The 16664-nt window shown below is 40.5% G+C and overlaps 1 protein-coding gene across 1 annotated transcript; it reads left to right on the top strand.

The window, feature by feature from the left end:
* Positions 1–826: 826 nt before the first annotated feature.
* hcn5 (hyperpolarization activated cyclic nucleotide-gated potassium channel 5) lies at positions 827–15439 on the top strand. Its single transcript, XM_061692604.1, has 10 exons — positions 827–1901; positions 2611–2797; positions 7848–7952; positions 8029–8166; positions 8859–9020; positions 9097–9190; positions 9825–9952; positions 10706–10852; positions 10974–11211; positions 14710–15439. The coding sequence occupies exons 1-10, from the start codon at positions 1693–1695 to the stop codon at positions 14874–14876; spliced, it is 1575 nt and encodes a 524-aa protein (XP_061548588.1). The 5' UTR covers positions 827–1692; the 3' UTR covers positions 14877–15439.
* Positions 15440–16664: the final 1225 nt, after the last annotated feature.

Raw genomic sequence — 16664 nt, 5'->3', positions numbered from 1 at the left:
GTCATCCACCTATCCATACATCTATCACCCATCCATCCTCTATGCATTATATATTATTATATATATGACTTATAAACCTCCACACGTACTTCATCCATCCACCCATCAACCCACCGTCCCTCCATTCAACATCCATCCATCGATTGTCCATCCACCATCAATCTATTTACCATCGAACCATGTATTATCCATTCATCCATCACACATACCTCCACATTTACAATGGTTACATCCATCACTCCAACATACAACATGCATATATCCATCAATCAATTGATAATTCATCCATCCAACATTTAACTATACATCTAACATGCATATATCTATATATGCATCCATAGAAATAGATCCACGCACACAATATCCATTTATCTATCATCCATCCACCCATCCAGCAGCAATTCACCTACGTATCCATCCAACATCCATCCACCTGTCATCCAACATCTGTACATCCATACATCTAGCCACCCAACACACATCCGTCCATTCATCATCCATCCACCCTTCCAGCCAGCATCCATCCATTTATCCATGATGCATCTATCAATGAACACACATGGACACACACATACACACACACGTGTGCATGCATATGCACATGCACGCACACACACATACACACGTGCACATCGGACGCTCGGGATGAGTGCAAAGTGGACTTTAGCCTTTTGGCATGATTCATGGAGGATGAAAGTCACATCCTGAATAGTTGATGAGCGTTGCGAGAACGAGAAGAAGAGACAGAGGGGAGGTGCAGAAATAGAGAGAGAGAGATGAGAAAGAGGAAAAGAGAGAGGGAGGGAAGGATGAGAGAAGCCAAGAGGGAGGGATGAGGGTGGGTATCCTTGCTCGCCTCGCCTCCACATAGCTTTATTAAGGTTGAGCTCTTCAGCAGAAAAGTAGCCTGTGCAGCACAAGAACTACAACACGAAAAAGGACTAAAAGAAAACAAATAACTGCATGAAGAACGGAAATAAGAAGATCAAGGAGACAAAATAGAAGAAAAAGAAGCAGTCAAGGCATAAGATTTATTTTTATTTTTAGAACATCTCTCTAGTAACAAAAAGTAGAAAAGGAAGAATAAAAAGAAGAAGAAGAAGAAGAAGAAGGACAGGAGGAAGAAGAAGACGACGAAGAAGAACTGTAAAAGGAAAATGAATACAAAAAGCTCAGGAAGAGAACAAGGCACAACAAGAAGGAATAGGAAGAATTAATTGATGAACAAGAGGAGTAAGAAAAACTGGGAAAACAGGATTAAGAATAAAGACAAGAACCAGAAGAAAACAAAAATAACTACTAAAAAAGAAATAGGAAAAGAAGAACAAGAATTTAAAGAAAACGAATAACTAGAAGACGAGCTTGAAGAATACGGTAATAAGAAGAACTAGAAGAATAAGGGGAGTAAGAAAAGCTACAATAATAACAATAACTAAAACAAGACCAACAAGAAGAATATTGAAAAAAAACTACAATAGGAATACTAGGAACAAGAAGTAGAATAATAAGTAGAACATGAACAAATAACTGGAAGAAAAACTATAACAAGAGGAATAACAATAACTAGAACGAAAAATCGAAGTACTGTATACTAATAACTAGAACCGCAAGAATAAAAATAACTAGAACAAGAAGAACAACACTGGAAAAACAAGTTAAGTCGAGTCGGGATGGTCCAATGAGGTGAGGTCCATGCAGAGACTGAGGGCTCACGGGACGGGGGCAGCTGGGGCGACAGCGGCGGGATGCGAGCGGGGCCCCTGCGGGTGGCGGTCGCTGCTGGTACCTCAGCAGAACCGTCAATCTCTGTACATGTACGGGAGCGAGGTGGCCGTGGAGAAGGAGTGCATACGGCAGATGCAGAGCGGAGTCTTTGTCATCCATCCCTTCAGCCTCATGAGGTACACACACATACACGCTGACTCTTTAGCCAACTTTCTTTGTACTCTTCTGTCTATATTTGAATAAAATAGTGTATGTGCATTTAACATGAACTGTGACGCTCATTGACTTTAATGTATGTTGTTTTTTTTTTTTTGTCTGTATTAATTTTATCATCCGACATACATATCCTACATCTACATTGTGAATCCAGTCAGTATCATCCATCCATCCATCCATCCATCCGTCCGTCCATCAGTTTTACACGTATCTCAATATAGTTATTGTTGACCGTAGGGTCATACACATGCAAAAAGAAGTTACTGCTACTAAATTTGACACGCGAAAGAAATAAAACACTGGCAACAAAGCATCTCAATAATTAACATTCTCAAGTGTCACACAAGCGTAAAAAGAACGCAGCCACCACAAAAGCAATAAAATGCTGCAATTCCCATTTGTAGCAAAATATGCTGAGCACACAGACAATTTCAGCTATTAATAAAGCCGAGGTGTTAATAATAGCCACATGTGAGGGGGACATTCAGGGACATTGCAGGACACCAATTCCAGGAAGAAAGCGTTAGATGAACATGATTCCCCCGCACACTCCTTTTTAATCAAGTGATCAGTTATTTGAGCCTTGTAATGGAGATGTACACAATGTGTGTGTGTGTGTGTGTAACACAGCCTTCACTTCCAAATTGTGTGACGTTCCCCGTCCCACAGGAGCTACTACATCATGGGCATGATGGCCATCACCTTCCTCAATCTAATTGGCATCCCCATGGAGATCGCCTTCCTCGACGGCACCAGCGGGCTGGCCTGGGAAGGCTTTAACGTCTTCTCAGACACGCTCTTCCTCATCGACGTGGCGCTCAACTTCCGGATGGGCATCATCAGCGAGGACGGAGAGGTGAGGGCACCGCCCGCTCACTGTTTATGGGTTCAACGCAGCAGTTTGCTTAATTTTACACTTGTATAACCACTTAATAAAGGGGGAATTTTCAATAAAAAATACTTTTTGTCCTTTTTATTAAAACTGAAAGTATAATCCTCGGACCTCAGAATCTGTCTGGCTGTGCCCCAATCAAATTCACTGAAATCGCATTAGACCAGCTGCGCCGAAAGGTAGACGTGGTCTCAACAGGTGGAAGGGCCAATCCCAATTCTACCCCTTAGCCCTTCCCCTTTGTCTTTTAGCCCTTGGTTTTGCGCGTGCACGAGAACAAAGGGGTGTCCCATTTCTCAGTGGAAGGGCTCAGACGAAAGGGTTTATAGCCCTTGAAACCGAGTGTGGTCGGGGAGCTCACTTGAACGCGAGGGGTATGGGCCTCCGCCCCCGCTGACAGGCGAAGAGCTCGCTTATAAGACGCCGGAACGGACAAGGACGTACATAAATGTAAGTGAGCATCATTATTGATATTCATACTAATGACATTCATGGTTTTATCAACGTAAATGTCATTCATGTTTTAAATTGTTGGTTAAACGGCTCGTTATGACGAGCTCACGTATCGATAGTTTACCGTCAGACTACGGTGACAAATTCACACCGAACGCACATTACCACAATTTACTGCATTTTATGAGCGATTCGAAAGAATCGTTAGACAGCTGAGTCACATTCAGAAGCTACGTAGCTAATGTAGCGTTGCTAATAATGTCACTTCTGAGAATCCCGCGACGTTCACTTTGCATATAGTTAAACTGTAGCCTCATCCCTCATTTAATGCAGTATTTCATTGGTGTGAAGCTATTCGCTGTGATTCCCCGTGAATATCCTCGTCTGACATCGGGTTTACGAAGCACACATGAGGTCAACGTAATAAATAACCGGATGTCTTTTCCTCCACAGGGATGCGACAAGACAAGGCAACTTCTCCTACAACAGAACACAACACTCCAGAACGACAAGCCTAGTGCCAGAATGACAAAGGATATTCCTGTGACAATGACAAAGTTATTTTCTACTGTATTCTGTTTGAGATATTTTCTTTTGTCTGTGTGTTTAAAAATGTTTGGTTATGTGTTTTGTCATGGTTGTTGTTGTTATTTATTGGCCAACTTTAGGCCATACAGTTTATCAAAATGTTCCATCTATAAAAATGTGTTTTCAGAGTAAATAAAGAAATATAGAAGGCCTGCACCCTGTCATGTGGTAGGAAAATGTTATTATAAACAATTTTGAAATAACAGTCACCTATAGAAACTGCACAAAAGTCAAAGCAATTTATAATAATAGTAACACTCATTTAACACAAGACGCCATCTTTCAAATGTAAACAATTGTGACATCTGCCTACGACACAGCCAGCAGGCGGTGAGGGGGGACAATGTGTCGTTCCAATTCCTAGGGCCATTTACCCTTTCCCCTTAGCCCTTTAAACGAAGGGGAGTGGGTAAGACAAAGGGGGTGAGCTAAGGGGGTAGAATTGGGATTGGCCCTTAAATTTAGATCGATTTTCTGCAAGCAAATTGTCACATGTGCTGGGCGCATGTCAAAGGAAACACCCTCGTTGCGCCGGTCAGCGTTGGGAAAGTTCATTTTCTATGCAAACTACTTCAAAGGTCTGTTCACCGTTCCAAAAATGAACTTGTGAATGTTCTTTTTTTTTGGCATTTCATTTCCCCATTGTTGTCACCTTTTCAGTCCACCCTCGTAGCCAGCTGCAGCTTTCACCCTACAAACTCAAAAATACGAGGAAAAACTTTTTTTAAATAAAAAATAAACCAAAAAGGTGAAAAGGACAATGATAACTTTGCATTCCAGCTCTGGCTGACTATATAAAAAAAAAAAATTATCATATGTACAAACAAAACAAATTCCATATTATGACAGTGTGATGGTACAGTGTTTAACTAAAGTATTCTAATACAAATAATAATTTTCCTAGTAATCCATTTTCACAATGGTGTACTGCAGGGGTGTCAAACTCAAATTCACGGAGGGCCAAAATTAATAATTCGGACAACATCGCGGGCCAAACTCAATATTTAATTAAAAATCACTGCGATGTGCATGTTTCCCTTCTCTGCAGAAATGTTGCGTTTATCATATGACAACAAACTTAAATTTTGCTTAAACACTGAATCTGGAATAAACAAATTTGAGATAAAAGACAGTGGTATTTGTTTGTTGTTTTGTATTTGAATAGATAACATGAATTCTTCTTTTTTTTAATGCAAATCTTTTTTCAAAGGCCAACAAAAAAACAACCCAAAAAAATAAGAATGTCCTTAAATAAAAATCCAAACGTCAAACTATTAACAGTCCCTGCCTAGGAATTGATAAAGGGCATTTAAAAAAAAAAAACATTAATTCAATTATGTTATATTCTTTGTTACAACCATATTGCTCCGCACACGACAAACAGATCTGTCTTTTACTTTAGTGAACAGACAATCTGCCTCCCACCTGTCTTGGAAGTTAAATGTTTTCCAACTTTCGTTTGGCCATTTTTGTGAAGAGGGAATTGTAACTGGTTGAGGAGACTGGTAGCATAGTTGTTAAAGACTTTAACAGAAAGGGAAGGGGCGCTCGCCTGTCCAGACTGATGGGCCAACACTCTAGCAAAGCATTCTGGGATTTGTAATATTAGTGGCGCATGTGCTATATACTGGCGGGCCAGCTCTAATACACATTTGATATGGTCTTGCGGGCCAAATATAATTACATCGTGGGCCAAATTTGGCCCCCGGTCCTGAGTTTGACATAAATGGTGTAGTGTATTACCAAACAACCAAAGAACATTTACTTAGTGTCCCTGAACGCACCTCAGGGACACATGCTGCTGCAACGTGCCTGCCGAATGTAAACATGAATGGCTGTTGCCAAATACTGAGTTTATCCCCCCAACTGATGAAGGCTCGTATTTAGTGTGTTCAAGCGGGTTTTGTCCTGGAAATCCCTAACAAAACCTGGCACTCTTGAATGAAAATGACGCTCAAAAACAGTTTAGAGACACCAGAAGGAGCATATTCTCAATAACATTGATGAGGCAGAAATGAACTAAGTTCAGTTGACGTTCACCCGAAAAATGAACTAGTTCATGAACTTTCATTCACTGACCTGGCTCAAGTGCAACACTGGTGCCGGTATGCCCATCTTGGCGTGGACCGGTCTGGCAAATTGGCAAACTGGCTTTGCATTTGCACGAAAATCATTACATGGCAGTTTTTGCGCTCTGCCGCAGTTGTGCAGTTTACGAAAACAGAGCCCACAGTTCCTGTTGGTTCTAATGTAGTATTTTGTTAAAGCCTCATGAGATCTCTTTGGTTAGGTTGGAAGGTGCAGGTGTACCTAATGTCATGCCTGCTGAGAAATGATTCCTAAAACTCATGCGAGTGAGTCGTGAGAAATGGGTAAAACATGTTTGCGTGTGCGTGTCGAGCATGTGCGCATGATACAGAGTGCAGATGGGTCTGTGGTGATTGGCCGGTTGGATGTCACAAAAGGTGAGTGGATGAAAACCCAGATTAGCAGCTGTCACGTCAATGTGTGGGATATGCTGCATGAGCTCTGTGACCAGGATTGTTAATCTGTGTTATGGAGTCAGGTGACAGATGAGAAGGCCTGGACAAACACCAGGATTACAGATGCTCCGCAGTGTCACCTCGCTATCCTCACGTGTGATATGGTTACATTTTATATTTATTTCCCATGTAATACAAGTGTAAAAACAAAGTTAATTGCTGCTAGTGTTGATGTGAAAGAAATAAAACGTTCAGGCAATAAAGGTTTATAGCATGTCTTGTCTTTTTAATTTACTTAAGTGTAATACAAGTGAAAAACACATTAACTGCTGCTAATATTGACATGTGAAGTCAAGTCAAGTCAAGTTTATTTATATACAGTGGCCCTTAATCACAAAAGTCTCGAAGGGCTTCAGAAGCCCACAGTCCAAACATTGAGAAGGGATCTCAGATCCCAGGATTTCCAGGTTGCAATGGATGTCGAGTGGGCAACATTAATTACATGATATGATGCTGTACAAAGTCAAAATTAAACAGCATAAGAGTTCATTTGATGAGATGAAGTGCCACAGGTTGACGCCACCAGGGAAGTGAGCCTCCTCAGATCTGGTCGGTCGATGCATAATTCTCCGTAGCAAAAGTTTCACTTTGCTCATCGCCATCCAGCGCTCTCTCCGAGCAGGAGGGGGAGGAAAGAGAAAAGGGAAGCAGCAGTAAAACAGGTCAAAATTCAGTTTTCAGGGGGTGAGGTAGGGTGAGAGACTCATTGTATACTAAGTGTGCTTTAACCAAATGTGAGAGTGTAGAAATAAGTCTTAAGTCAAGAGTGAAACATTTCTGGAGAGGTAGCCGCTCACATTTTATAGGGTAGGGCATTTCAGAACACTGTAGCCCGGGTAGAGAATGTTATAGAACACGCGTGTCAAACTGGTGGCCTGAGGGCTAGATCCGGCCCGCCACATCACTTTACCGGAAGCCAGTGCAAATTGGCCAGTATAGGGTAATATGATCAAAATGTCAAGTCCTAGTGCATGGCACCTTCATCAACTGTTTTATTGATCTCACGTGTCACTTTTACCTCTGGAAAGTATTACCCCGCTAGAAGGTCATATTTTAACCCTGGAACTACCTTTCAACAATAGTTTCTGTGGTCCAAACATACAATGGTCCTCCAAAAATTCCTAGTTCTAGGCTAAAGTGCCCAACTTCTTCCCTCGGTATCAACAATTGACATTTTTTAAAATCATTTTTATAACCATTGGGAATGTTCAAATGTTAGTGTTATATTTCTTAATGTCAGTACTGGTGCTGCCAATACTGACGTGAAGTAAAGTCCATTGACAAATCATCTCGCTTTTGATCATTCTGAACTTAGAAGTCTAAAAAAAAAAAAGTAACCTCCAAATACTCTCTCTCTCTCTCTCTTTCTCTGTCTCTCTCTCTCTCTCTCTCTCTCTCTCTCTCTCTCTGTCTGTGGTGTTTTTCCCCAGGAAGCAATCCTAGACATCAAGCAGATCCGAGTGTGCTACCTCAGGACATGGTTCATCCCTGACGTCATCGCCGCCTTCCCTATAGGATACATCCTACTCTTTGCCGTAATACGTAAACATAATAAACAAACATAATAATAATCAACGCATCAGATGATAATAGTGTGTGATTGTGTTTTAGGACTTACACTACCACAGTGACGACAACCCCTCCAAGACCACCAAGATGATGAGGATCCTCATGTTTGTGCGCATTCTCAGCCTCATACGACTGGCACGGGTGTCCAGGCTGGTCCGCTTCTTCAACGAGGTGGAGAAAGTAAGTGGCGAGAGAATAGTTAACATGGTCCAAACACAAAATAGTCCTTGAAAAGTTCCAGGAGCATTTAGTTCTCAGTGGTTGTAGTTCCTGGAACTAAAAGGTTTCAATCAGTTACTGCATGTTTAGCACTGAAATGTTCCTAGAACTCTTGAAAGTAATACGCCACGAGCAGGGTCTTCTTTTGGGTCCAATAAACACCCCTTAACTAAATTTAGACAATAGTTAATGAGGTCCAAACTCACAATGGTTCTTCGAAAATTCCAGGATTTTGTAGTTATTGGCACATACAGTACAGTTCCTGGAATTAAAAAGTTGCAATCCAATATGTTCAGAGCTAAAAGGTTCCTGGACCTCTCGAAAGTGATACCCCCCAAACGGGGTATCATCTTGGCCTTGTTAAATTACTCCAAAAATGAATTTAGAGAATAGTTCCTGTGGTCAAAACACACAATGGTCCTCAAAACAATTCCAGAAACTTTGAGTTATTTTTACCTGTTCATTCTAGAGCCCTAAGGGCCATGGAGCTTTGGACTACTTTTAGTTCGTTGAACTAAAAGTTTCTGATCTGACATGCAACAGTCTCTTATTTTGGCACTGGAACTACATTTCAACAATAGATCTCTTTGGTCCAAACAAAAGTCCTCAAAATGTTCCCAGTTCTTGGCTCATGTTGCCGACTTGTTCCTTAGGTATCGAATGCTAACTTGGAGGTGGTTCGCCTGTTTTTCCGCATCCTGTCCCTATTCATGATGATCTTCCTGCTGTGCCACTGGAATGGTTGCATCCAGTACTTTGTACCTATGCTGGAGGAGTTCCCCACAGACTGCTGGGTCCGCAAGGAGAACCTGATGGTACGCTCCATGTTTGTCTTATAGAGTACATCCGACATGTTTGTCATGTACTAGGATTTCAAATGGTTTGTTCCAGAATGCCACGGTCATCGTGAAGTATTCTTGGGGGGTCTTCCGAGCTCTATCGCAGATGATCGCGCTGTCTTACGGATCCATGGACGCTCCGACCAGTGCGTACATATATTGCTCAGAAACCTCAGAGTAACCTAAACTATGATTTTTAAAAAAAAAGCTTTCCATCGTCGAAACACATAGTGGTCCTCCAAAATTTTCAGGAACTTTTAGTTCTTGCCATTTGTCATTCCTGGAACTAAATGGTTCCTGTCAGATTTGTCCCCAGAGGTTCCTGGACCTCTCAAAAGTATAGTACATGAGTTAAACCCCAAAGGGTAGTTACTGCGGACCAGACACAATGGTCATAAAAAAAAAAGTTCCAGGAATTTTTAATTCTTTGCACTTGTAGTTCCTGGAACTAAGATGTTCTCCTGCTGTTCATTCAGGACTGCAGACCCTGTCCCCAGAGGTTCCTAGACTTTTTGGAAGTACTACCTCTGGAAGCAGGGTCTTCTTTTGACCCCGATAAATTACCCTGAACTAAATTCAGACCCCAATGTTTCCTGGCCCTCTGGACTACTTTTTGTTCCAGGAACTAAAAGGTTCTGCTGCAGACACTTCCCTGTCTCCAAAGCATCCAGGACCTCTCGAAAGTACTATCCCCTGAGCAGGGTCTTCTTTCGATCCTGATAAATTACCCCAGAAATACATTTGGGCTGTAGTTGTGTCTGTAACGCAATGGTGTTGTAGATTACGTGGAGATGTGGATCGTGATGGTGAGCATGGTGTCCGGGTGCCTGATGTACACGGTGCTGGTGGCCAACGCCACCACCATGATCGCCAATATCGACCCTGCAGCCAAGGAGTACAAGAGCAAGGTACACAACGTTAGTCATTTTTAGTGACATCTTTATCAAGATGATTGAGGTACAAGAAGATTCACACAAAGATACAAGTATAAGTAGAGGTACAGAAATAGATAAATATGTAGATACACATATAGAAAACAGAAACAGGTACAGGTACAGGTACATACAATAACAGAGAAAGGTACATATATAGGTACAGGTATAGAAACAGCTAAAGATGCAGCTACAGATATAGAAAGAGAAACAGGTAGAGGTGCAGATACAGGTACAGAAACAAGTACTGTGATTCTTCAGATGCATGTGCAGAAATATAAAAAGATACAGGTACAGAAACAGGTACAGTTACAAATGAGAAACCGGTACAGATAAAGAAACAGCTAGAGATACAGGTACCAAAACAAGGACAGAAAAAAAAATGAAAATGGAAAAACGTACAGGTAAAGGTACAGGAAAAGGCACAGCATCCGAAACAGATAAAGATCCAGGTACAGGTACTGAATCCAATGAAGCTCCAGTTACTGTACAGGAGCAGATACAGAAACACAAACGGACAGATAAAGGTGCAGAAACACATTTGGATACAGAAACAGATAAAGATACAGACACAGCAACAAGTACCGATACTGTATATTGAAACAGAAACAGATATAGAAACAGGTACCGATTCAGCTAAAGATGCAGGTTAACAACATGTAGGAACATATACAAGTTTATGTAGAGTGTTTTCTGTTCTCCAACGTGAGAGTGAACCCCTCTTCACAGATGAGCCGCTTGGAGCACTACATGGCATTCATGAAGCTCCCACCAGAGTTGCAGTTGCGCATTACCAACTACTACCAGGCACGCTACGGAGGGAAATGGTTCGACGAGAAGGCGGTCATGCACACGGTGTCATCCACCTTGAGGGAGGTAACAAAAACAATCCACTTCCTTCTTTACCTGCCAACCCAAACATATTGTAGCTCCACTGAACGACCATCCCTGAACAAAGCTCGACCGGTCACTTTCCCTTTGGACTTTTTTTCCACAGCAAATCCTGACAGTGATGTGCAGCCGCCTGCTCAGGAACATGCCACTGTTCCAGAACAAGGACGACAATGTGATCATTAGCATAGTGCAGAGGCTAGACTACGAGGTGTACCAGGAGGGTGACGTCATTGTCCGGGAGAACGCGCCGGGGGACCGGATGTTCTTCATAGACCATGGCCAGGTGCTGGAGGAGAACCACGCTTGCCACAGGGAGCTTTGCGATGGAGATTTCTTTGGCGGTACGTTTGGATCAGTCGGTTTTTACACCAGCGGTTACAAAACTACGGTGTTTGCACCCTTTAAGTGTATAGAAACAGATACAGAGGTAGAGATACAGGTGCAGGTACAGGCACCAGCACAGGTACAGGCACAGGTACAGGCACAGATATAGTTTCTGATAATTACAAAAAGTGGTCCAGATACATGTCAGGTTACAGAAACAGAAACAAACATAGCTACAGAAATAGGTAGAAACAGATAACAGACAAGTAAAGAGTAAACCATTATGGACATAAATACAGAAACAGAAAAAGGTACAGACATAGGTATGGGTAAAGATGTAGGTACAGAAACAGGTATCTGTCCAGGTATTGAAAAAGCTGTAGAAACAGGTCCCAATACATATACAGATAATGTAAATGTACATAAACAGATACAGAAACAGAAACAGTTACAAAATGATACCGATACATGCAGACAAACTGTTAATGGTATCGAAACAGATACGGACATTTTAAAAATTGCTCGTGCGCACACACACGTGCTCATTAAACCCATGGTCATACACAACATTAAAAAAGGTATATGCCACAGCGGCCATGCACATGTGCACACGCACACACACACACTCAACATTAAGCCGTTATAAAGCATGTCATCGGGAATGGGTATTGGTTAAATTAAGCACAGTTCAGGTGCACGGTGGGCGACTGGTTAGCACTGCCTCAGAGTTCTGAGGACCCGTGTCCAAATCCAGCCTCGCCTGTGTGGAGTTTGCATGTTCCCCCCTTTGCTTGTGTTGGTTTTCTCCGGGCACTCCGGTTTCCTCTCACATCCCTAAAAACATGCATAGTAGGTTGCTCGAAGACTGAATTGTCCGTTGATGTGAATGTGAGTGCGAATGGTTGTTTGTTTGTATGTGCCCTGTGATTGGTTGGTGATCAGTTCGGGGTGTACCTGGCCTCTCGCCCAAAGGCAGCTGAGATAGTTGCCAGCACACCTGGGACCCTAGTGAGGATAAGCGCTAAGGAAAATGGATGGATAATTCACTTTTATCTTTATCTCACTGTTAGTGGTTGAAATAAATCCGTTTAGACTTTAATGAAATTATATTCAAAGATTGGCACAAAAAGGCTATACTGCAGGGACCTGTGGCAGGGAACAACTCATTTGGGGGGCACAGAGCTCATTGGGAGGTAGGGGGGGGGCACGTATGATGTCGCTACACTATTAGTCAATATGTGCTGTGTGTGTGTACGTGCTGGTATCTCTATTTGTATGGGTGGTTTTGCATTTATATGTGGGAATGAGATGGGAAGGGCTGTGTTTTTAATATATATTTCTTGCTATTTTAACTTGTTTTATCGCTGTAAGTCACCTTGTATTGCATTTTTTTTACGTATAAAATGTGCTATATAAATAAAATTTGACATTTGTACAGATACAGAGACGGGAACAGATACAGAAACATCCTCCTCTGCCTCAGCACACATGATAATCTAAATTGCTAGACAATGTTTTTCTGCAGTTGTCGTTTGAGTCAAGCGGTGAATTTAATGCGTCATGTCGTGTGAAACATTTTCAAATCTCTCCGTCATCGTCTGTCTCTCTTTTCAAATTATTTTCAGCAAAACTCCTCGATAATCCTCAAACACCGCTGTGATGTAAGAAAGTAAACACCAGGTTTTCACGGATTATCCTCCCCACGGGGACGTTGTTCCTGCTGTTGTTGTCCTACTAGAATGATGCTCCTTGTTTTGGGAGGCAGAAACAAATACCGTACAAATTCATTTATTTTGTATCGTCGTGCCCCTTTGCTGGTTAGGAGGGTGAAACGTTAACGTTCGTGATATTGCTGCTGTTTATCTTCTAAACATGCAGTTGACACTTTTGAAGGGTGACAAAAATATTTTATGATGCTGATTACACTTACCCCCCGACCCTAGTGAGGAGAAGCGGCTCAGAAAATGGATGGATGGATGGATGGATGATTACACTTACAGACACAGAAACATATGCAGGTAAATGTACATGTACAAGTACCTGTACAGAAACAGATAAACAAACAGGTAAGATGCAGGTACAGGAACAGGAACAGCTATAAAAACATATACCAGTACCGAAAAAGAAATAGGTACAGGTATGGAAACAGAGACATAGAGACACAGGTACAGAAATAGATAAAGAAACAGATCAAGGTACAGAAGCAGATACAACTACTGGTACAGGTAAATACCAACAGCTACAGACAGCTACAGCTACACATACACACACACACACACACACACACATTCCCCGTTCTTCACACCACTGTGTGTGTGTGTATATATATTCAACCCCAATTCCAATGAAGTTGGGACGTTGTGTTAAACATAAATAAAAACAGAATACAATGATTTGCAAATCATGTTCAACCTATATTTAATTCAATGCACTACAAAGACAAGATATGTCATGTTCAAACTGATAAACTTTATTGTTTTTAGGAAATAATCATTAACTTGCCTTTTCACCTGTGAGATGTTCCAAAGAGGTGTTTGATGATTCCTCAACTTTCTTTTTTTGCCACCTGTCCCAGCTTTTTTGGAACATGTTACAGCCATAAAATTCTATGTTAATGATTATTTGCTAAAAACAATAACGTTTCTAGATAAAAAGACACATGTACAGAAACAGATACGGGGGGGGGGGGGTACAAATACAGGTAGAGAAACGGATGTAGAAAAAGATACAAGTGCGGATACGGACACAGATACAGCAATAGCTACAATAACAGATAAAGAAACAGATATACAGACATACGCACAGAAAAAGATACAGAAACACAGATACAGAAAAAGATATGGAAACCGGTACAGGTACAGAAACAGCAGAGACAAATATAGAAAAATGTACATACAGAAACAGGTACAGGTCCATGAATAGATCCAGAAACAGGGACATAAACAAGAAACACAGATACACATACAGTAAGGTACAGCAACAGATACTGGTAAAATGCATATTCAGATTCAATAATAAATACAGTAACATAAACAAGAAAAAGGTACAAAAACAGAAACAGGTGCAGGTAGAGAAACAGGTACAGAAACATAATGGAACAGGTACATGTCTATCAAGAGGAATTTAAAAACAGTTATGGTCCTGATTAAACGATATTGTTTCCTTTTATATGTTTTCACAATGGAAACACAAAATACTAGTGTACTATAAAGAACACTACTGTACTCTGACACGCATCACCTGCAAGCAGCTGTGATGTGAGCATCTTTTAAAAGCAAAGTAAACACTGCATCTTCTCCAGTTAGGGGTGGATTTATTAAATTCTTATCCTTTAAGTCCTTCTTGTTAAGCAGCTTTCCACATTCGGGAAAAAAAGGTTGTTTTTTTTATTTATTTAATTTGGAATTAATTGTCAGTTCTGCTTGCCTGTCAGTGCTTGCTGACTCTGCCTTGGGCACACGTCTGTGTGTGTGTGTGTGTGTGTGTGTGTGTGTGTGCGTGCGTGTGTTGAGCAGAGGCATGCGTGCTGACCAGAGGCAAACATCTGGCGACGGTGAAGGCTCTGACCGACTGCCAGTGTTTCAGTCTGTCCTGGGATGACTTTCAGGAGGTGCTGCAAGTCTACCCGGACGTGCGCAAGGATTTGGACAAGATGGTGGAGCTGGATGCAGGATTTGCGTGAGGAGACAACAGGAACAGCTAACGTCAAATATGCACATTTTAGACCAGGGGTGGACAAACCTTTTGTGCTCAAGGGCCATTTATTTTTAAAACGGACAGACGGACCATCTCATTCATAGATAACGTTAAAAATGAAATGTGTGTACTTGTAAAATAAATAATTTAAAATCATAAATCAGTAATTTATATAAATATCTATGTTAATCTAATTTATTTTATATAGTAATATATACATCACCGCGACCCTAGCCAGGATAAGCAGTGTTGAAAATGTATGGATGGATATAAATCAATATTCATTCTTACTTAAATGTATTATCAATTAACCAATCATTTAATAAAATAAAGGTTTTTAAATGTACAGTATAAATAAGTGTTCAGTTGGATACTATCATTAAAGTTAAAATGTACAATCGAGTGGTATGTGGTGGGTCCCAATTTACAAATTTTTTGAGTTGCCAAAATTAAAGAATGGCACAGACCAAACTTTGCTCACCCCTGTTTTAGATTCATCCCTCATTTTAGTCATTCCAGCAATAATTATCAATAAAGACCATCAAATACTCTCTGCTCCCGTGTGAATGCTCTCTTTGCAAAACCTGCACAGATAGCACAAACTATTTTTGGTTAAAAATAAATAAATAAATAAATGGAAGCAAATATATATATATATATATATATATATATATATATACACACATATACATATATATATATATATATATATATATATATATATATATATATATATATACACACACACACACACACAGTCTGGACACTGTCAACAATTTACGGTAGTATGGCCTATCCACTTAATTGCTCAGTAATGGTTTGTAAAACTCCATGGGGCAGACTCATAAAATTTTTTATAATGTACAGTGAGTACGGAAAGTTTTCAGACCCCCTTAAATTTTGCACTCTTTTTTATATTGCAGCCATTTGGTAAAATCATTTAAGTTATTTGCAGTCGAAGGAAAGATGAATACGGCCAATTACAGGGATATCCTGGACGAAAACCTTCTCCAGAGTGCTCAGAACCTCAGACGGGGCCGAAGGTTCACCTTCAAAAAAGACAAGTTTTAAGCCGGATGCCCTTCCTGATGCAACCCTCTGCATTTATCCGGGCTTGGGACCGGCCTACAGTTTGCAATGGCTTGTGCCCCCCATAGGACTGCATTAAAAAAAAAAAGAGAACTTAAATGATTTTAGAAAATGGCTGCAATATAACAAAGAGTGAAAAATGTAATTGGGTCTGAATACTATCCGTACCCACTGTATATAACTTCAGTATATGTATGAAACAAATTTATCTCACATGTTTGATATGACCGTACTGTGCATTAAAAAAATATATATTTTTTTGGGGGGGAGGGCGTGTTCTACTTTTTTTTAAATAGAATAATAATTTATTTCCATTAAAAAAATCGTATATTTTCAAGAAAAACATATTTTTCAGACACAAGAGGCCTTTGCTTTCAATAAAGTCGTATATATTGGAGAGATGAGTTATATAATATTTATAGTTTTAGGAAAAAGCAGTTTCATTTTGAAGAATTATTATAATTTTTTTTTTAAGTTGTATACTTTCAAGAAATTTCCATATTGTGATATGTTTCGTATGTGTTTGGTTTGGATTGTGGTCTTGATTTCCATATGTTTATTATTATTATTATATATATATTTTTTAATAAACCGTATAAACCCAAATGACACAACAGAATGGACAAATTACGTGTTCACAAATTGTTCTTCCCAAAGAAAAAACGTTTTCCGTTCTTTCCACCAC

Source organism: Phycodurus eques, chromosome 12, assembly GCF_024500275.1.
Source record: "Phycodurus eques isolate BA_2022a chromosome 12, UOR_Pequ_1.1, whole genome shotgun sequence".
NCBI lineage: Eukaryota > Metazoa > Chordata > Actinopteri > Syngnathiformes > Syngnathidae > Phycodurus > Phycodurus eques.
The sequence above is the reverse complement of the archived record's forward strand: the minus strand, read 5'-3'. Positions and strand labels throughout refer to the sequence as shown.